Source organism: Lutra lutra, chromosome 18 (genome assembly GCF_902655055.1).
Source record: "Lutra lutra chromosome 18, mLutLut1.2, whole genome shotgun sequence".
Lineage (NCBI taxonomy): Eukaryota > Metazoa > Chordata > Mammalia > Carnivora > Mustelidae > Lutra > Lutra lutra.
The window spans coordinates 14,705,290-14,727,064 of NC_062295.1; the positions used below are offsets into that span (position 1 = coordinate 14,705,290).

At 40.6% G+C, this 21,775-nt stretch overlaps 1 protein-coding gene across 3 annotated transcripts; it reads right to left on the reverse strand.

Moving 5' to 3' along the window:
* Positions 1-1,175: 1,175 nt before the first annotated feature.
* GDE1 (glycerophosphodiester phosphodiesterase 1) lies at positions 1,176-21,773 on the reverse strand. Of its 3 annotated transcripts, none has more exons than XM_047713547.1 (6): positions 21,344-21,773; positions 11,679-11,854; positions 9,159-9,264; positions 6,038-6,130; positions 3,495-3,706; positions 1,176-1,819 (listed from the first exon to the last, which is right to left on the reverse strand). In XM_047713547.1, exons 1-6 carry the CDS (start codon positions 21,602-21,604, stop codon positions 1,672-1,674), a joined length of 996 nt encoding a protein of 331 aa, XP_047569503.1. In that variant the 5' UTR covers positions 21,605-21,773; the 3' UTR covers positions 1,176-1,671. The 3 variants fall into 3 exon arrangements, with proteins under 3 accessions (XP_047569503.1, XP_047569506.1, XP_047569504.1); XM_047713550.1 differs by having other exon boundaries at positions 11,679-11,850; positions 21,344-21,483; XM_047713548.1 differs by lacking the exon at positions 6,038-6,130.
* Positions 21,774-21,775: the final 2 nt, after the last annotated feature.

The window sequence follows — 21,775 nt, forward strand, 5'->3', positions numbered from 1 at the left end:
CTTTGTCCTGTTGTTAATTTTTAGATTCAAGAAAACTTCTTTGTAAATGTTGATGGCAAATGTCCCAAGCCCCATCCATCATGCCCTTGCCAATGCCAACTGTAGCGAAACTCAGCCTGCAGGTCTGCCATCAAGCCATGTGGACTGGTGGCTTCAAGTGGGAGGCTGGTGACCCACTGGGGCTTAGGAGGGACGTCATGCCTAAGTTGAGGGCCTGTGGGCCAGGGTGTAGATGGGGCTGAAAGGTGGGAGCAGGGTCAGCTACAGGAGACAGATGGCTTCGCAACTTTCTGAAGACTCAAATTCCATTTTCTTTTTTTTTTTTTTAAAGAGAGAGAATGCATGTGCGAGCAGGTGGGGCAGAGGGAGAGAGAGAATCTTAAGCAGGCTACATGACCAGCACGGAGCCTGATGTGGGGCTCCATCTCGCCACCCTGAGATTATAACCTGGGCTGAAATTAAGAGTCAGGTGCTTAACCAACTGAGCCACCCAGATGCCCCGACTCAATTTCATTTTAGATATTGCTACTTAAGTTCACAGTAAGACCCCTGGAAGCTTATGTGGAAAAGAGCACAGAGCTCGGAATTAAGGGCTCTACATTATAAAGGCAGACAGGGCAAATGGTTAAGAGCAAGGGCCCTGGAGTTAGACGGGTTGGATTTGAATCTCCTTTGCACCAAGGACTCTGAGACCTTGGGTAAGTGACTTTAAGTTTTCAATGCCTTGGTTTCCTCATTCATAAAAAGGGAATAATACCTCTGTAAGTTTTTCTGGGATTCGGGATGATGCATGTTAAAACACTGAAGTTCCTGGCAAACAGATTTCAGTTTTATGAGGTCAGGCTGTGCTGTGTCACCAGTTGTGTCATTTCTGAAGACCTTTTCCTTCCACAGGTTTTGGTTTTCTTATTTGTAAAAGGAGGATAAGCCTAGGTGTTCTTGGATGTTCCTTATAGTTCCACTGTCATCTGCCCTGGAGTTGCCCCAACGAGCATAACCCTGCCCCCTAGTGGTTTGTAGTTATTTCAGGATACCATAAACAATCCTTGCACTGGTATCAAGACTTACCTACCATATCCTTTGGTTCACAGGGGGCTGTTGCCACTGGTCCCTGGATTGCAGGGAGCAGCCTCCCTAAATTCCTTATGTCTCAGGACATGATGCTTGGTACACAGTTTTCCCTTAGTGCTCCTTTTAATGATTTTATTAGTATGGTCACAAGTTTGATGTCTATAGTACATTGATAATGTAGATGAATACAAATATTTTAAATAAGTAACTTACATAAGTGTGTCAAGTTTTAAAATGTCAACTTTGAGTGATCATGCATTTCCCATGCATTTGCATCTGCATCCCCATATTGCACAACTCAATCTGTGCTTATCCTCTCTGGGTCTCGGTGTATGCCTCAGTAAGGCTGGGGCAGGAGCTGTTGTGCCTTTTTGCAGACCCAGATATTCAAGAGCAATAGTGTTGAACTTAGGCATTCCATGTAGCAAGGAAAGCAAAACCAGGTTTTGCTCTGGTTCAGGTAAAAATGCAAATACCGACTATTGCTTGTGTGAGCCACCTGATCCCCCAGGCTGGGGCTAGCACAAAGGGTATTTTGATATCCCTGCATGAGGCCAGCAGGCAGTTTCTGTCTCCACGTTTCCTCCCTGGGGGAAAATTCTAGAACTGAGATGCACAGTCTTCCAACATGCTGTCAGTGATATAGCTGGAACCAAGATGGGATTCGTAGTAACTTTTTTCATCAAAGGTATTAACAGTCCAAGCAACAACCTGAATGCCTTTGGCTGACCACTTCTTCAAGTAGTCCCTGGAGAAAGAGGAAAAACCCATCGTGTTAGTATAAGGACCAGTTGTTCCAGAAATCTATAATGGTCACTAAGTATGGTATTCACTGAGTACTAATAATGCCCCTAAAGAGCCTCTTAACTGGGCCTCTGTGTGCAATCAGAGGGAGTGTTCCAAAACCCAGCACCAGAACCTCCGCCACATTGTTCCAATTTACAACACTTCAGTGAATTGCTAAAGACACCCTCCACCACAGACACACAGACACACACACACACACAGTCTTATTAGAGGCCGTACTTGGCCTCATCTTACACTGTACTTCCCCTTTCCTTTCTCTGTGAAAGACCATGGATTTTCTTTCAATTCCTTGAAAGAACTAGGTTCCTTCCTGCCTTAACACTTTTTTTTTTTTTTAAAGATTTTATTTATTGGGGCGCCTGGGTGGCTCAGTGGGTTAAAGCCTCTGCCTTCGGCTCAGCTCATGATCCCGGGGTCCTTGGATGGAGTCCCGCATCGGGCTCTCTGCTCAGCAGGGAGCCTGCTTCCTCCTCTGTCTCTGCCTGCCTCTCTGCCTGCTTGTGATCTCTGTCTGTCCAATAAATAAAATAAAGATTTTGTTTATTTATTGGACAGACAGAGATCACAAGTAGGCAGAGAGGCAGGCAGACAGAGGCAGAGAGAGGAAGGGAAGCAGGCTCCTCGCTGAGCAGAGAGCCGGACGCAGGGCTCGGTCTCAGAACCCCGGGATCATGACCTGAGCCGAGGCAGAGGCTTTAACCCACTGAGCCACCCAGACGAGACGCCCCCCTGCCTTAACACTTTTGTATGTGTTTCGCCTCTGACTTGGAACTCCACCCTCCCACCCTATTCCTACTCACGCTTCTGATCTTAGCTTAGTTGTCACCTCCTAGGGGATGTTTTCTCTAACTCCCCTGATTAGGTGAAATTACACAGTATATGTACACTCTTCTCTCTACATAGCATTTACCTTAGTTGTAATTTTATATTTATTGGATTTTTGATCAGCAACTGTCCCTTCTACTTGACTATGCAGACCATGGTTTTCCTTACCATAGCATCTTCAGCTTCTTAATATAATGCTTTGCAATATTGTGGGTATACACCAAATATTGACTGACTTGAATGCACGCATGCCTGAAATAATCTGAAGCTAACAACTCTAATCAGCTAAAATACATGGCCATAAAACTGCCATGATAGAGGTCAGAGTTGGCTAGCAGGTGAGGAATAGAAAGTTTTCTTGGAAGCAATGGAGCAAAGTCTATAGTGCAGAGCAGAGCAGGAAGAAAGGTGGGAGGGATCAGGTAGGCACTCACAGGATGTCTTCACTGTGGCTCTGCCCTGGATTCTATGTTGGTTTTCAAAGGGAGCCAATCACAAGGATATGTAATCTCTCTTCTGTCACAGTTTAGCAGTTTCTTTTTTCTTTCCTTTTTTAGGTTTATTTTTTCTTTAAAGTGCGCTAAGAATAATTGGTCCACTTATTTTGGAAATAGGGCAATATGCCTGAACTCTTCCCACCTAAGAAGCTAATGGCATTCCACCTTAATAAAGGCCCGGTGGGCTTTGTGGGTGAAATCCAGTCCAGGCTGTCCACTGTTAATCCTTCCTTTCCAAGAAGAGCATTTCAGGAAATGTATCAGGAGAAGACTAAAAAAAACCTTCCAACTTACGGGGATACAAAATCCTTTTGTATGAGGAAAGCCGAAATTCCACACAGGTACCACAGGATATTGTGCATGCTCCAGTCGAGCAAAATGTCCATTACCGCAAACATGGACTGTTTCCAGAGAGCATCATAGCGTGGTTTCCCATCTCCTGTATGGCTAAGGCTCCAAGGTCTATGAGTTAAAGCCGTTACTACATTCTGATCTGTTTGTCTCATCTGAAAAGGAATTTTGGAAATTAAATACATATCGTATCTTAAGTCTAATACCTCTCATTCTTCTTTAGATTTAGCCAATGTTACTCATTCTGCTGAAGTTGGCCATAATGGCCCCCTGGCCCCCGTGTCTACCAAATAGACCTAAATCCTTTGAGTAAATTAATGTAATGGATGTAAAGCATTTAACATACAGTATAAATAAGAACATTTCCTTCACGAAATCCTTACCTTTAAAATGAGTAAACTATAATCTCACAGTGAAATCTTCATGTCACAGGAACAAACTCTCAATCGGTTATCAATTTAAACTTTGGCTAGAGATAAGTAATCAGAACTCAGTGAGGGTGGAACCATGATCATTTCTAGATGGGCTGGTTAGCTTTTGATCCTTTCCAGAGAAAAATGGCTGAGAAAGGCTTGAGCAGGGCCTGGGGGTAAGGGAGTGGGGTAAGAAGGAAGTGAGGACAGCAGAGATAGACGGGAAGTAGGGATAGGGGTTGGGGAAGGTCAACGAGAAATAGGAAGATGTGGATGTTTCGCTCTGTGCTCCTCTGGACAATGTAGCAAACATTTTGAAGGCCTTTGTGGTCAAGTAAGATTGGGAAACACGGATCCAAATGTCTGAAAGCCCCATGACCCTGTTCATCTCAATGACCGTTTATATGTGGATAGGTTCCACCCTTACTGTAAAATTTTCAACGCATATTCTGTTGGTCACTGTTGAAAAATGCTACAGAACCAACAGATTATTTCGGAAACTGGTAAGTGAAGGACACGATTAGCATTTATTTCCAAAGGCATAACTAAAATGAATGACAGTTTCTTTCTTCATTTTTAAGTAGGCTCCAAACCCAGTGTGTAGGGCTTGAACTCACAACCAGCCAGGCACCCCTGAATGGGTTTCTTTTTACAGAAGTATTCTAATACATGAAGAAATGATAGCATTAAAATATTAAGATTTTGCAACCCCTAGTAAATTGAGAGCTGGCCACTGACATCAATAGCAGCTGCAAACAACACAACAAAAGAGTTAATCAGATGTTACGTGCCTCCTGATGAAAAAATACCCTCACCTATGAGATTATCTTGCCAAGAATAACTGAACCTCCACTAATCAAGCCTTTTGCTCTCACTACCAATTTACAGGAAATACATACGGGAGAAGAATGTGTTCAACTGTATCATGATAGAGGAAGCAAAATTTGGACTTGGGTAAACTCTACAAAACAACCTGGTTTCTTCAATAAATACATCACAAGGTGGGGAAAAAGAACTTACAGGTTCTAAGATTTTAAATTATAGGAAGTAGTCTTTATCTGGGTCCTGATTCAAATTGACATTATAAAAAAAAAACCCACTTACGTGTCTGAGACAAATAAAAATTTATCTAGGGCTGACTAGATAAATTTCATAATCTTAAGGAGTTAGTAATGGTTTTAGATGGGATAATGACTATGTTGTGGCTGTAGTTTAAAAAAAAAGGGAATCACTTTTCAAAGATACTTAATGCAATTTTTATGGATGAAACGATGTCTGGAATTTACTTCAAAATAACACTGGGGTAGATGAATGGGGTATGGACGAAACAAGCTAGATCACAGTTAAACGGGGGCTCATCTTACTACCGTCAACTTTTGTGCATATTTTAAATTCTCCATCAGCAAGAGTTATTTTTTTAAAAGGTTACCTATGTTACTTAGTGAGATGAAGAGCTACATAATTCTTTGTTCTGAGAATGTTTACCAAAGTAATCTGAATGAGCCTGTAAACAATATAAAAGGAGCTTAAAGAGGAATCATGGTATTTTAAAATGGGGTATGAGTTCATTCTCCTTTCTGAATTTCTCTTGTTAAAAGAGGAATTTCTTTTTCTATTATTATTATGTTCAGTTAGCCACTGTATAGTACATCATTAGTTTTTGATGTAGTGTTCAACAATTCATTAGTTCTGTATAACACCCAGTGTTCATCACAACACCTGCCCTCCTTAGTACCCATCACCCTGCTACCCCTCCCCCCGACCCCTCCCCGCTGAAACCCTGTTTATTTTCCAGGATCCACAGTCTCTTCTGGATCGTCTCCCTCTCTGATTTCTCCCCCTTCAGATTTCCCTCCCTTCCCCTATGATCCTCCGTGCTACTGCTTTATGTTCCACATATGAGTGAAACCATATGATAATTGCCTTTCTCTGCTTGACTTACTTCAAAAGAAGAATTTCTTAACTGAAATTCAGTTCCATTTAACAGCCGTCTATCTTATGGTTACTTGGCCCATTTCTGTTATCACCATCAACTAACACAGTATTATGTACAACACAAATCCTGAATTTTACCTTATAGATAACTTCTGGCAAGAAAGAGCAGACGATACTATTATTGTATAGTTGAGGAAACTCCTTATAAATTTTCTTTAGAGCATCAGTAGCCTGTAAAGCATAGAGATTCATGTATTTAAATGTAATAGTCCCAGCCAATAACTATTACATACTAAGTACAACCCTACTGAATAAATCAGAAGTTTACTAATATATGGGGACATGGACAGGAGTGCTGGTAGATTCCATTATCCATTGGGATCCTTCTTAAATTCACATCTACAGTAGACAGGGGGTAGGGAGTAGGAGTACTGTTGCTTTACTGTTTTGTTGAGAGGCTCATCCCTTTTGTCAGACTTTTTTGGAAAGTATGGGAGGCAGCAGGCCAGTTGAGGCTGGAAGCAAAATTTTAAACCTTTTTCTTATAACCCAGTTTAGCCACTAGGAAAAGTCCTTTTATACCCAAAACCCTATCATCCTCTGCCTTTCCTGGCAGAAGCATGAGCCAACCAGCCTGGGAACTACTACGGGCAGATGTTCTTGGTCCAGAGGACTAAGAGGAAATGGCATTCATCACCAACACAGAGGAAGAAACAATGGGATAAGGGAGGAACTGGGAAGAGCTTCAAGGTGAACAGAAGTTTCTTTTTGTAGTAGTCCAGTTAAATGAATGAAGAAGAAATTACTGAGCTAAATACTGACATTCTGTAACCTCTAGTGAATTAACAGATTTGGCCGTTGAAAATCAATAGCAGTTGGGGCACCTGGGTGGCTCAGTGGGTTAAGCCTCTGCCTTCGGCTCAGGTCATGATCTCAGGGTCCTGGGATCGAGACCCACATCCCGCTCCCTGCTCAGCAGGGAGTCTGCTTCCCCCACCCTGCTGCTCTGCCTACTTGTGATCTCTCTCTCTCTCTCTGTCAAATAAATAAATAAGATCTTTATTTAAAAAAAAAAAGAAAGAAAATCAATAGCAGCTAACAACAGAGGTAGGTGAGTAGGCATTAGGTGGAATGTAATGTCACTATATCACAATTCTTGAAATATCACTAAATTTTGGAAAAGTCACACATACTTATAACCAAATGTAAGCAACAAAATGCATTCCAAAAAAGAAAAAGAATACAGAAATTACTCATGTCCTGTTCCCCCTTCACTAATGTGAGAGTATGAGCTACAGAGCCAAAGTTGTATTCTTGCTGTCTGAACTAACATACGCCTTGTACCTGACTCCTCACCCACATTATTTATTTAATTCTTCTAACAACGCCTGTGGTCATTTTTAAAATTATTCCCATCCCTGCCACCCCCAACGGCTGCCCTGTGAGGAAATGGAAGTATATCAAGGTTAAGGTTACACTGTAGCAAGTTACGGAATTTAATCACAATCTGTTAGACTCCAAAGCCCATGCCCTTGGCTCCTGTGCTCTACTAACTCCAATTTGCATCACTTTGTCCTTTACACTAACCATTGTGGTGAATCAGATCACTATGTTCTAATGTGGCCCACACCACCTGTGAGCACCCAACCAGAAAGCTCAAATAGTCTTTCTTCTTTTTCCCCCTTTATTCTAAGACAATAAGCATGAAGTACACCGTGGGTGAAATGTAGGACCTTTGACCAACTACCCTAGATATTTTTAGAATTTCTTCTCTACATGATATGGTCCAGGGATTCATATTTTTAATAGGTATTCGTGGTGATTCTGGTGTAGACTGACTGGAAAACCTAAATGCATACAACTGTATATCAGAATACCACAGTGAGGGTGCCTGGGTGGCTCAGTTGTTAAGCGTCTGCCTTGGCTCAGGTCATGATCCCAGGGTTCTGGGATCAAGTCCTACATTGGGCTCCCTGCTCGGCAGGAAGCCTGCATCTCCCTCTCTCGCTCCCCCTGGTTGTGTTCCCTCTCTCTCAAATAAATAAATAAAATCTAAAAAAAAAAACAAAAAAACCCACAATGTATCAGAATAATTAATGAGCCAGAGCACCATTCTCCTTTCTTCAAAAACGAGAGTTCCCTGTGCTAAAGCTAGAATATATACTTAGGTTCTTATTTCAGGTTTTAATAACTAGTTTCAACTTTATCCTGGGATGAATAAAAAAAAAAAAATTGAGATCAGAATTCCCCACAAGTAGATGGCCACTACTGATTATACCTTGCAAGGGGGAAAATATAAGTTGTCCAAATGAAGAAAAAAAGTATTTGTACTTGAAAAGCTGGTTATAAGTGAACAAATGTAATCTAAACCATATTTGCCCATTGATTTCCATTGCAGTAATATGTTTTTATGAATAAAAGTATATGTTCAAAAATTTAAGCAAAATTTTCTTTAGGAATGTCTTATGTATTTGAAAAAATTAGTGATTTTACCCTAAAAGTTTAACTACTCAAATCATAGAATAACAAAACTATACATAAGGGATAGAAATCATACAGGAAGGATAACTCTACATAAAAGATAAATGTCCTATTAGCTATCAGGAACTTTATGTATGGGAGTTCTCTTTAAATTCAGTCCACAGTTGTCCATCTAAAACCATTAACTTATCAGCCGGATGCAACTGGTCGTACGTCTAACTCCTGAATTCTTCCTGAGGTTAGTCAAAGTGCCTCTTTATGGTTTATTTACCGTCTTTTGTAAATGCCATTTATGCAAGAAAGAAAAACCCAACTCAATTTTGTATTAGTTGTAGAATATCAGGAGTTGTTCAAAGGTTCCATCAAAGGTTAAGAGTTCCATAATTTACTATTTGCTTAAAGATACGGATTTTTGTAAACTTCTAATAAGCAAATATAATTTGTAAAAATAATTTAAGAAGGATAAGTAGCAAAATCTATGGTTGATTTTCGAAATGACTCTCAATTAAATAAGATGTCTTTTCAAGAAAGTGAAGTCTGGGGGCGCCTGGGTGGCTGAGCAGGTTAAAGCCTCTGCCTTTGGCTCAGGTCGTGATCCCAGGGTCCTGGGATCGAGTTTCACATCGGGCTCTCTGCTCCACAGGGAGCCTGCTTCCTCCTCCCTCTCTCTCTCTCTCTCTCTCTGCCTGCCTCTCTGCCTACTTATGATCTCTGTATGTCAAATAAATAAATAAAATCTTAAAAAAAAAAAAAGTGAAGTCTGTGGTATAAACTGTACCATATTTGCATGGCCCTTGACATCAAAGAAGATTGTGAGGTTATGGTTTAGGCACTCTGCAACGGCTTCTCTCAGGGTAGGGATCTTTTCATCAGGGAAATCATTCCTATAAGAGAGGGAAAAGGAATAGTATATTGCAGGAAAAAGAAAAAGATAAAAGTTTAGTGAAATAGATGTTTGACAAATGTCTTCCAACCAACAGGAAAGAGTGTTTTCCCTAACTTCCTTTCTTTAATCATACTGGAGTCTAGGGATAATTTACTTTATGTCCTCGAAACAGACGACAGATATCCTTGACCAAAGAACACAACAACAACAAAACTTACTTAATTTTTAGGAAATCAGTAGATTTAGAATATAATAGGACCTCTACTCACCAAAGGCCAGAGTATAATGCCACTTTTGGAGTACTTGAGATTGAAATTTAAGACCGTAATTGCCCTAACAGAACCTTATGCAGGAGAAATTCCTAGAAATACATAAATCTGTTCACTGTATTTTTGTGCATTTAAGTGCGACTGTTTGAAATAAATGTCTACACATAATTTTCTGATAAAGAAAAGGAAAAAAGTTATGTGCCTTAGATATATAAGAAATCAGATTTTCTCACATAATGAAATTTCATTCTACATGATTTAACTTATGCTTATTCAACAATATAATTTCAAGTGTAGTATCTTGGTTTAAAAAAAAAAAAGATAATTTAAATAGTACAGGCAATTCTGCCAGCCATTCTATTCAATGCCTACTCCTTGGGAGTGAGAGATGAGACATGACTTTGCTATTCCCTTGGCCAGTCTTAGTTTCCATGCCCCTCCCCCCAACTCAGGATGAGCATCTTACCACATTGAGGATAATTCTAGAGAAAATACCTAATTTTCCTAAAACATGGTCCATAAACACAAGCCAATGACTTCACCTGATATTCAAATAAAGAAAATGCAATGAGTTCCAACTGGAGGACAAAGACTGGCTATGTTAAAGACTTAAGATGGTATACTGACACCAATATTGCATTTTTTCTTTTTTGACATGAGAGAGGTGTTTAATTAGTTCTTCATGTCTATTTTTCAATACAGATTAGAAGTAGCAAAAAACAAAATGAAAAACCTATGTAGACTGATGTAGTATAACATAGTAATGGGTAATAGTTACCCAGAGGAGATTTCTCATTTGATTTCCTTCTCTATCTAGAGTTTTATGGGTTTAAATTTTTTTACATACTCCTTTCTTTAAAACACTGGAGTGTAAGATTCATCTGATCTAATGTGTTGTTCAAAGATAGTTTCATTATTGATTTTCTGCCTGGATGATCTAGTCATAATATAATGCCTTCTTGAGGTGTCTGGGTGGCTTGGTCATTAAGCATCTGCCTTTGGCCCAGGATCCTGGGATTAAGCCCTGCACTGGGCTCCCTGCTCAGCAGGAAGCCCTCCTTTCCCACTTTTCCTGCTTGCGTTCCCTCTCTCACTATGTCTCTCTCTGTCAAATAAATAAAATCTTTAAAAACTAAAGCAAAGCAATGCCATGCCCTCTTAAAGTATTTTATGGGTGATGATGACCCTGAGTATTTTTTGCTTTAACTTTTGACTTTGAAGCTGACCTCTTAGCCTCACTGTCACTGTAATATTAAAACCAGCCTTTCTCTCGCAGATAGCAGAACAATGAAGTATCTGATGACTGCAAAGAGCAATTCCAGCAGCCTGCCCTCCGAACTTTCAAGTGTTACCATTATTCTTTCTAGATTACAACTTCCTTCAGTTGGCTTTTCAGATCCTAGGAAAATACAGTCTGAATATCTTTCTGGGAAGACTATAACATAATCACTAGGTCGAATACTTAATACTCAAAGAATATTGATCATTGTCCAGAGAACTGATACAACATGGGTAACAGTAAGTACACATTTTCGGTATTACAGAGAGGGATTTAGATAACCACAGTCCAAAATATATTACTCAGTATACTCATTCCAATGTGTTTATAGGCGTTTATGGTGGGAATGGTGTCTTCATACATGGTCTGTAGTCATACATGTTTGAGAAACATTAAATTAAAGGTAATAATTGACTGATGTGGACTATTTATCCCTAAAGGGAACATCTACCGTATAGTGCTTGATCTTAGTTGATCACAGAACCCTTTTCTTGTGGAATAGCTTATAGGACTAATTCTGAGATATACATATATCTGTAAATCTCATATATAAAATTTCTATGACTGTATAAAGTAATTGTCTAATGTTACTAATGTTAGTGACTGGACAGTGTATTGTCTTGAGAATAATTCCCAGGCCAAATCTGGCCACAGTGGGAAAAGATGAAAACTAGCCATGCCATATTTCTGTTGCTGCTGGCACCCTGCCCATTACTTGGGAAACCTGTATATAGTTCAAAACAAAACACAACAAAACAATTCTTCTGGAACAGAAGGTGCCAGTGTCTTTAGAAGGTGCCAGAGTCTTTCTGTGATCGCCAACAGAAGCTGAAAGGTATGTTTAAGTGACAATGAACCACTTACCTTAACCTGTGATTTGCTGCAGGATTAAGCTTTCTAATTTGTTCAAATGTCAAATCACACAGTCGACCAGTACCATCAGTTGTCCTGTCGACTGTGTTATCGTGCATTAAGACAGGAATCCCGTCAGAAGTAAACTCAATGTCCAATTCCACACCTGTTGCTCCATTCTTAGCTGCCTTAACAAAAACATCAACAATATTAATGGCAAGTGGCCAAAGATACCATTTTACAATCTACATGTTCAAGATGACCAATAGTGCTAGCTAGGTAGATAGCATCTCTTACCGATTTCTCCTCTTTCTGGTACCAAATAGCAATCCACCTGGTTTCTACTTTTCCCTGATAACCCTACTTCAACTTGCACACTTAGGGATTCCTCACACACTTTAAATTCCCCACTCTTGGGTGCCTGGGTGACTTAATCGGTTAAGCATCTGCCTTCAGCTCAGGTCATGACCCCAGAGTCCTGGGATCCTTTCTGCACTGGGCTCCCTGCTCAGTGGGTAGTCTGCTTCTCCCTCTACTCTTCCCCCCTGCTCATGATCTCTCTCTCACTCTCTAATAAATAAAATATCTAAAAAAAAATAATAATAAATTACCTACTCTTCCCATTCTCACAGTAGTAAATGGGGAGATTTCTGGAACTTAAGTTTTCTCTGGTTGCTTTAACTCTATGGGCCATTAATGGCTTACAGTGACAAATATTTCGATAAATTCCACTGTTTCCCTACACTCTATTTGGTACAGCACCTCTGATGACACCCCTGTGTTTGCTGATTAGCTGTGTGTCCGGCACTACTCTGGCATAAACAAGAGGGGGTCAGGTTCTTGTTGGTTTAACTCCACCCTCTGTATCAGGAACACCAAGCCTGCTTCTAGGGGGAACTACATTTTGTTTATGTAAGCAGCCCTGGCTGTTGGCCAACAAGCTGGTAAACACGATAAGGTATATTGGAATTTATCCAAAGAGAGAACTTGAGCATGTTCCTCTGAGATATACTACCCAGCATTTGCTTTCTTGGCTTCTTTGTCCAATGAAGACATGAAATGCTCATTAGGATGAAGATTTTAAATTACAAAAATTTTTAATTATGCAAACACACAAAGCGGTATATAGTAAGAAAGACTTAACAGATGTTAACATTTTGCCACAGTTGCTTCAATCTCTTGCTGTCCTAAAACGTAATAGTAGTTAGTATTTATTGAGCCTTTTCTATATAGTCAGGTACTATTCTAAATGCTTTAAATATATTAACTCATTTGATTCTCACCACCCTTGGGTAATATTAAGATTCTCATTTTCAGATGAGGAAACAGAAAATAAGAAATTTACTTTTAGTTATACAAACTATGATGTGGTTGAGGCTGCACTTTTTTTTTTTTTTTAAAGATTTTATTTATTTATTTGACAGAGATCACAAGGAGGCAGAGACGCAGGCGGGGGAGGGTCGGGGGTGGGAAGTAGGCTCCCTGCTGAGCAGAGAGCCCGATTCGGGGCTTGATCCCAGGACCCTGGGATCATGACCTGAGCTGAGGTCAGAGGGTCTAAACCTCTGAGCCACCCCAGAGCCCCTAGAGGCTGCACTCTTAAGCACTATATGTTTACTATTGACACTACAGATAAAGGGAAATTTCTCCCCATTCCTCTCCATCTTAAAGTTGGTGTGCATCATTCCTATGTCATTCTCTTGAAAGTCTTTATATATTTGGTACAAACTTAAGTACTCAAGTACTGAGAAACAACATACAGTTCTGTACTAGTGCACAGCAGCGATTCAATAATTGCCAGCCATTGTCATTTACTGAGTTCTTTGTAACATATTTTCAATTTTAATACAGTCGAATTTATCAATCATGTCCTTTATGGGCATAGATTATTCCTTCTTTTTAAATCCTTTCCTTATAAAGATACTATACAACTCCATTTTCTTCTAAGCTTCAAAGTTTGATTTTCATAGGATGACCAATATTTCCTCTAAAACTCTAGGCTCAGTTTCATCATTTTTAAGATGATACTTCTTGGGGCGTCTAGGTGGCTCAGCTGGTTAAGGGACCGACTCTCACCGACTCCTGATTCCAGCTCAGGTCATGACCATGGGACCAAGCTCTGTGTCAGGCTCTGCCCTCAGAGTGGGGTCCGCTTGAGATTCTCTCTCTCCCTCTCCCTCTGCCCTTCCCCCTTATTTGTGCGTGCACACACATGCTCCTGCTAAATAAAATACACATTTTTAAAAAGATTTTATTTATTTATTTGACAAAGAGACATCAAGAGAGGGAATATAAGCAGGGGGAGTGGAAGAGGGAGAAGCAGACTCCCTGCTGAGCAGGGAGCCCGATGTGGGGTTTGATTTCAGGACCCTGTGATCATGACTTGAGCCAAAGGCAGATGCTTAAAGACTGAGCCACCCAGATGCCCCATTCTCTAAAGAAAATCTTTAAAAAAAAAAAAAAAAAAGATGATATGTCTCTAATGATCTTAAGAGACATAGGATTTCGAAATAATCCATGTAAATTACCAAGCTTGGTGCCTGGCTCAAAGTTGGCACTCAGCATAAGCTATTATGATTAAAAAAAAAAAAAATCTATTTCAGTGAAAAAGCCATTACAGTAGTGCTCACATCTTTACACTGGTTGTAAGGTGTATCTTTTTATAAGCTTAATAGGTGTCTTTTCTAAGTTAAAGACAGGACAACGCACTGGTAAATTAATATGGGTTGTATCATTTAAGACATAAAACAAGATCACATTTTCAGTATGCACAATGCATCTGTCTCACTGAAACAAAAATATTTTTCTTATTCCCTGAGGCCAGCACTATAATTAGTTCAATTATATTTGTATTCATTAGGGTCATCTCTATTTGGTAACAACACAAAAAATAACAGTGGTAAGACACTGAATTTTAGCAAGATTATTAGAACTAGTGAGTTCTTTTATTTGTCTTTTCTGAGTAGTTTATTAAGGTCCCAAGCAAAAGCTTTATAAAAGAGCCACCATATTAGAGTTTCTCAGACCAGATCTTCTAATGACTACATTCAACTGTCTTTACCAATACTTTTATTGCCTCCTTTCAGAGGCAAGATCTGTTTTAAATTCACATATCAGTATACAGTTCACACTCATATTTTCATTTAGAGAAATTCCTTATAATAGTATTTTTCTTCTAAACATACAAATTTCACATAAACTGGTTTATAAAAATAGTGCAATTTTATTAAAATTTTATTTAAAATGAAAAAAGTTATTTAAAAACTATACTAATAGTTTAGTAATAGACTAGCACAGTGTAGTATCAATGCTTGCCTTGGGGCAGAGGTGTAATGGGGGTTAACTCCAAATAACACAATGAAACTTTCTGGGGTGATGGAAATGGATTAAGGTGGTGGTTACCCAGGTATATATATTTATCAAAACTCATCAAACACTGAAAATGTCTGCCTTTTGTAGATGTAAATTATACTTGGATAAAATTGATTTAAAAAGTATTTGCTGGGGCGCCTGGGTGGCTCAGTGGGTTGGGGCCTCTGCCTTCGGCTCGGGTCATGGTCCCAGGGTCTTGGGATCAAGCCCTGCGTCGGGCTCTCTGCTCGGCGGGGAGCCCGCTTCCTCCTCTCTCTCTCTGTCTGCCTCGCTGCCTGCCTGTGATCTCTGTCTGTCAAAAAAAAAAAAAAAAAAGTATTTGCTTTCACAAATTCATTATATTTATATGGCTTTTTAAATGTTTCACTGAAAAGTATCTTTTTTTATTTTTTTTTAATTTTATTTATTTATTTGACAGAGAGAGATCACAAGTAGATGGAGAGGCAGGCAGAGAGAGAGAGAGGGAAGCAGGCTCCCTGCCGAGCAGAGAGCCTGATGCGGGCCTCGATCCCAGGACCCTGAGATCATGACCTGAGCCGAAGGCAGTGGCTTAACCCACTGAGCCACCCAGGGGCCCGAAAAGTATCTTTTAAATATCCAACCTTATACTATAACTTCACACAGAAAGAACTTAGTGTTTACTGACAATGAAGAAAACCATAGACTCCACTATTAGAACACAGAATGGCACAGTGTTTTTGGTAGAGATTTTTTTCAATCTGATGAAGTTCAGAATCACATCTTTCTTCTTCTTTTTAGCTTTGAGACTATTTACATGCCATGTAATTCCTGTTTAAAGTGTACAATTCAGTGGTTTTTAAAAATTAAATTCACTGAGCTGTGCAACTACCACCACAATCAATTTTAGAACATTTCCAACACCTCAAAAAGAAATCCTGTGTCCGTTAGCAGTGAGTCCCCAGTCAACTACTAATCTACTGCCATCTCTGTGGATTTGCCCATTCTGGATATTTTATTTAATACAATTGTATAATATGCAATCTTCCGTGCCAGGCTTACCCCCTGCCCTTAGCATGTTTCTAAGGTTCATTCATATCGCAACATTTATCAGGACTTCTTTCCTTTTTCTTGCTGCATACTATTTCACCATATGGATACAGCACATTTTACTTATCCATTCATCAGTTGCTGGATATTTCTGTTGTTTCCATTTTTGGTTATTAATATGCTATGAACATTTCTGTATAAGTTTTTGCATGATGTATGCTTTCAATTCTTTTAGATCTATCTACCTATCTATCTATCTAGGAGTGTTACTGCTGGATTAAATGGTAACTCTGTGTTTAACCTTTTAAGGAACTGCCAGGCTGTTTTTCTCACCAGCAGTGTAGGAAAGTTCCAATTTCTCCACATCCTCATCAGTACCTGTTATTGTCCTTTTGTTTATAGCCACCCTAATGGGAATTTCATTGTGGGTTTGATGTCCATTTCCCTGATGACTGATAATGTTGAGTATCTTTTCTCGTGTGTTTACTGGCTATTAGTACTGCACAATCCTTCCAACAAATACTTACCGAGTGCCTACCAGATCAGGCACTATTCTAAGGAGTGAGGAGAGTGGTGAACAAGAAAGAAAAGGATTATGGATCTTGTATTTCAGTAGGGAGAAACAGATCACAAACATGTTACATGTAAATTATGATAGTGGTCAATGTTTTGAAAAAGAAAATAAAGGGTAATGTGAAGGTTAAAGGCAGTGGGGGTCACTAGACAAGGCAATCAAGGAAGTCCTCTCTGAGAATATGTCATGTGAGCCGAGACCTTAATGATCAAAGGGAGCTAACCATATGAAGACCCAGGGGAATAGTTTCCCAAGCAGAAGAAAGAGCAAGTATCAAACAAAGACTACAATGTAGGACGGAGCCATGTGTCAACAAAGTTGACTGTCTACCCAAATCTATTCCCCTTCTTTTTCTCTGCTGGTAGAGACCTGTTCTTGCCACATTGTTCAGCTTTTTCTTGTGTTCAGAGTGAGTAACCGATTTTCAATCCCTCTGTATGTATATGATGGAGACTTCTGGGAAAGGAATATGGAAGAGGGATAGAGACTAGATGGCGATGTGTAAGAATGTGATGCCCGGGGTTGCAGTGGTCACCGGGAAACTACAATGAGGGCTAGTAAATATGATGCAGGTGGCAGAGCAGATAGAGCAACAGAACCTGAGTCCTCCATGATCATATACTGAACAGCTATAAATCAAACCATCCTGGGGACACCTGGATGACCCAGTTGGGTAAGTGTCTGCCTTTGGCTCAGGTCACGATCCCAAGGTCCTAGGATAGAGCTCTGCATCGGGCTCCCTGCTCAGCGGAGTGTGCTTCTCCCTCCCCCTGCTGCTCCCCCTGCTTGCGCTCTCTCTCTCTCTCTCTCTGTCAAATAAATAAATAAAATCTAAAAACTAACAAAACAGAACAAAAACCTAAAAAACCACCCTGGAAGTCACCTCTCCCCTATATTCTTGCATTCTTTTTATGTCAGATATTAAGTTCCCTTACTATTTGAGATATTTGTGTGTGTTTGTGTTTAAGATTTTATTTATTTATTAGAGAGAGAGACACACAAGCAGGAATAGTAGCAGAAGAAGAGGAGAAGAAGGAAGCTCCTCACTGAGCAGGAAGCCTGCTGCAGGGCTTAATCCGAGGACACTGGGATCATGACCTGAGCCAAAAGCAGACACTTACTAGGCGTCCCCCATCATTTGAGATATTAGAAGTTTGAGTTTCTATTACATGAAGCCAAAAGCATCCTAACAAGCACCCAGGGTGGTTGGAACAGGAGCAGAGGCTTTGAGAAGGGTATAAAATAGAATGTGTTTGGATTTTATTTAATTCCAACAGAGAACCACTAGAGAATTTTATTTTATTTATTTATTTACTTATTAGTTTTTTGGGGGGTTTTTTTTGGTTTTTTTTTGGACAGAGATCACAAATAGGCAGAGAGAGAGGAAGGAAACAGGCTCCCTGCAGAGCAGAGAGCCTGATGCGGGGCTTGATCCCAGGACCCTGGGATCATGATCTGAGCTAGAGGCAGAGGCTTTAACCCAGTGAGCCACCCAGGTGCCCTAGCCATTGGAGAATTTTAAATAAGGGCAGTATATAACCCAATTTATACTTTTAAAGCTGCACTGTGGCTCCTGGGTGGAGAATGGACTGTGGGTATAATTTAATTCCTCTGTCACTGGCATGTATCTGTTCTTGGAATCCATCCATTTATTTCACCGCTCTCATGTTTTTCCTTCTGTATCTACTTTATAATCCATCAGAAATTCTACCATCCTCAGAAAGTCCTTCCTGATTGTTTACATAGTAAAATGTTTAAGAATACGAATTATGAGCTGCAAATACACAAAGGGAGCAAGAAGAGGACAACAAAACATACTTTGATAGAAATAAACTACATATTCCTTTTGAAGTCAAGAGGGAGGATGCGACCTTGTCTTCTGCAGTCTGTGTTCAGCAGCTAAATTCTGTTACAGCTAAAAAGTTCATCCAGAGTGACCTTATATTGGAACAAGCACAATTATCATATTTCATTTCCTCTTAAGCCAGGAACTTGGCACAATGTTTATTATTATTACATATATTAAAGACACGTGCAACCTAAACATATCTAAATGGAAATTAACTTTAATTCCCTTGCACAACAGGATATGAAACACTATATGTGTATGTGTATTTCACATACATACTTCCTCATTTAACATGATTCATAGTCAGTTAATCGTGTTCCTGGCCAAACCACCATATCATTTATAAATACCCAGGAATGCCGTCTGTGTTCAGTTAATACTGAGTTACACTTTAGGGCAACTTACATAAATGTAAGTTGAAATGGAAGTCAATGACAACCATGTACTTTTTTCTCTATAATTATCTTTCTTTTCATAACAATTCTCCTGTATAGCTACATTACTTCACCTATCTGAATTTAAGTTAGAATGTAAAATACATTCTGCAATATCTTTATATTTCTACTTATTTATTTACTGAGATTTTACTTTCAGGTAATCTCTACACACATCGTGGGACTTCAACTCACAACCCTGAGAAAAATAGTTCCATGTCTTCCAACTGAGCCAGCCAGGCACCCCTCCCCTTGGTTTATTGTGATGGAAGGGAGACAGGGCAGCTTTTCTAGCTTTCTACTTAAAAATAAGTATAGGGGTGCCTGCGTGGCTCAGTCGTTAAGTATCTGCCTTCAGCTCAGGTTATGATCCCAGGGTTCTGGGATGGAGCCCCACACTGGGCTCCCTTCTCGGCGGGAAGCCTGCTTCTCCCTCTCCCACTCCCCCTCTTGTGTTCCCTCTCTCGCTGTCTCTGTCAAATAAATAAAATTTTTAAAAAAATTTTAAAAATATATAAAGATATTGGGGCACCTGGCTGGTCCAGTCAGTAGAGCATGCGACTATTGGTCTCAGGGTTGTGAGTTCAAGTCCCATGATGGGTGTAGAGATTACTAAGAAAAGAAATAAACTTAAAGCAAAAACAAAAACACCACAAAGAAGCAAGGGGAAAGAAGCATGCAAGAGAAGTCTAATATGGGGGTGCCTGGGTGGTTTAGTCAGTTAAGTGTCTGACTTCAGCTCAAGTCATGGTCTCGGGGTAGGTACTGGGACAGAGCCCTACACTGGGCTCCGCTCTCAGCTGGGAGTCTTCTTGTCTCACTCCCTCTCCCTCTACCCCTCCCCTGGGCTGTGTGTGCTCACTCTCTCTCTCAAATAAATAAATAAATAAATAAATTTTTTTAAAGAAAGAAAAGAGAGGTCTGACTTGGTTTATAACCAGTCAGCTGTCCTCTACAAATTAACAGCTGCTTTCCTGACTCCTTCCCTTCTTCAGACTTAAATTTGTTTTTAACCTTTATCCTGAGATGATTTTAAAAAATGAAGCCATCTTTAGATTATTGGCCTAAAGAGCTTACATTTGTAGAGGTCTTACCATGGGTCAAGCACTTTCTGTGGATTACCTCATTGAATCACAACCTATTAGGTAGATACCAGTATCATTCCAATTTTACAGATAGGAAACCTGAGGTCTGGGTGGGGCTGGAGTGAAGACAGGTGCCTTAGGGTGCCTTCCTTCCACACCCTCTCAACTCGGGACTCTGACTGTGACACAGAGCTTAAGTAACTTGCTCATTATGTAATACTATGTAATACTGTCTGTTTGTAGCTAGACAGTGAGTCCAAGTTTTTATATCCTGGAACACAGTCTAATCTCCGACAAAGAACTCTAGAGCTTGGAACCCTGAATTCTAGTTGTTGCTGTGTATTTGAGTCAGTTTTCCTACCCATTTGATGTTAAAATAATGTCTGAAAGAAATGTGAGGGTCAGATGTATTTCCACAGATGCAAAAATGTCTATACAACTGAAAATGTCTCATACTATGCAAACTATCATTATTATGAAGTCAGGAGACTGCTAGGAGTTTGGAGGGAGCAAGAGTCTTAGGACAGTCTTGTTAAAAAGAGAGGCAAAAACTGATCAGGAGTCCAGCTGCCAGGGTTGTCTGGAACGAACTGTGTGTTTGGAGCAAAAGGTGATAACGAGATGACTTGGATAATTTGGAGGACAAGCAAAGACAGCTTCTGTGAATGTGATCCGTTTACAATAAAGTCAACTACTGACCGAGACTGTACTTAAACCTGGCTGGCCACACTTCCTACCTCATTCTCCAACCTTTGTTCGGTTCCTTGAAGTCAGACTACATAGTATCTATTCTGTTACCTGAACTTTCCAAGATCATTTCCACCTCCGGACTTTTGCACTTGCTGTTTTCTTTTCCTGGAACACCTTTCTCCCAGATCCAAGGCTGGCTCCCTTTCATAATTCCAGTTGCAGTTCAAATCATGTCTTGCGAGGGGATTTCTCTGACTACTCTATCTAAAATAGTATAAGCCCTCCCAGTCATTCTTTACCCTGTTACTCTATTTCTTCATCAAACTTTTTGTCTCTTAAAGTATCTCATTTATGTGTTTACTTGTGTAAGGCCGATTTCCCACATTCCAATGCATGCTCTGTGAAAGCAGGGACTCTTTCTGTCTTGTTTATTACTGTATCCTCAGTGCCTGGCATATAGCAAATATGTAGGTCTTTGCTGCGTTCTCTGAATAAGTTGGGAGATTTCTGACTTAAGAGGAATCGAGGGCCACTTGGATATATTTCTTCTGGATGAATGGGGAACTGGGAAGGCTATCATGAGAATACTGGAGAACCTTCGGAAGGTCTAGCAGAAGTCCAGCCTCCCAGGGGGTACCGAGGGGCGCGAGGCGTAGGGGACTCACCTGCCGAATGGCCGCCAGCGTGTTCTCGGGCGCGTCGTGACTGCCGCCGCGGTGGGCAATGGCGGAAACGCGGTCCCGGGGCTTGAGCACCTGCAGGGCCCTGCGGGAGGGCACAGGCTCAAAGCTGAAGAGGCGCAGCAAGAGGTAGAGGCTGCCGGTGAAGAGGCAGGCATTGAAGGGACTACGCGTTACCAGCAGCAGCAGCAGCAGCAGGAAGGAGAACGGGCCCAGGAGGCCCCCCTGTTCCTCCCACAGCCACATGCCGGCGCCCGCACCGGCACGGACGGGAGTCCCGGACCCGCCGGGCTCCCCGGACAAGAGAGCGAGAAGCGAGGGCGAAAGCCCAAGACACTCGCCGCAGAGAGAACCCTCTTAGGGGACCAGCGCCGCACAATGGCGGCGGCAGCCGCATCCGGAGAGGGAGCCGGGCGT

Coding starts and splice junctions, on each gene's coding strand:
- GDE1 (XM_047713547.1), bottom strand. CDS start 21,604: ATGTGGCTGTGGGAGGAACAGGGGGGCCTCCTGGGCCCGTTCTCCTTC. Junction 6,131..9,158: donor TCAAGGGCCATGCAAATATG/GTACAGTTTATA, acceptor TATGCTTTACAG/GCTACTGATGCTCTAAAGAA. Junction 1,820..3,494: donor CAAAAGGATTTTGTATCCCC/GTAAGTTGGAAG, acceptor CTCTTTCTCCAG/GGACTACTTGAAGAAGTGGT.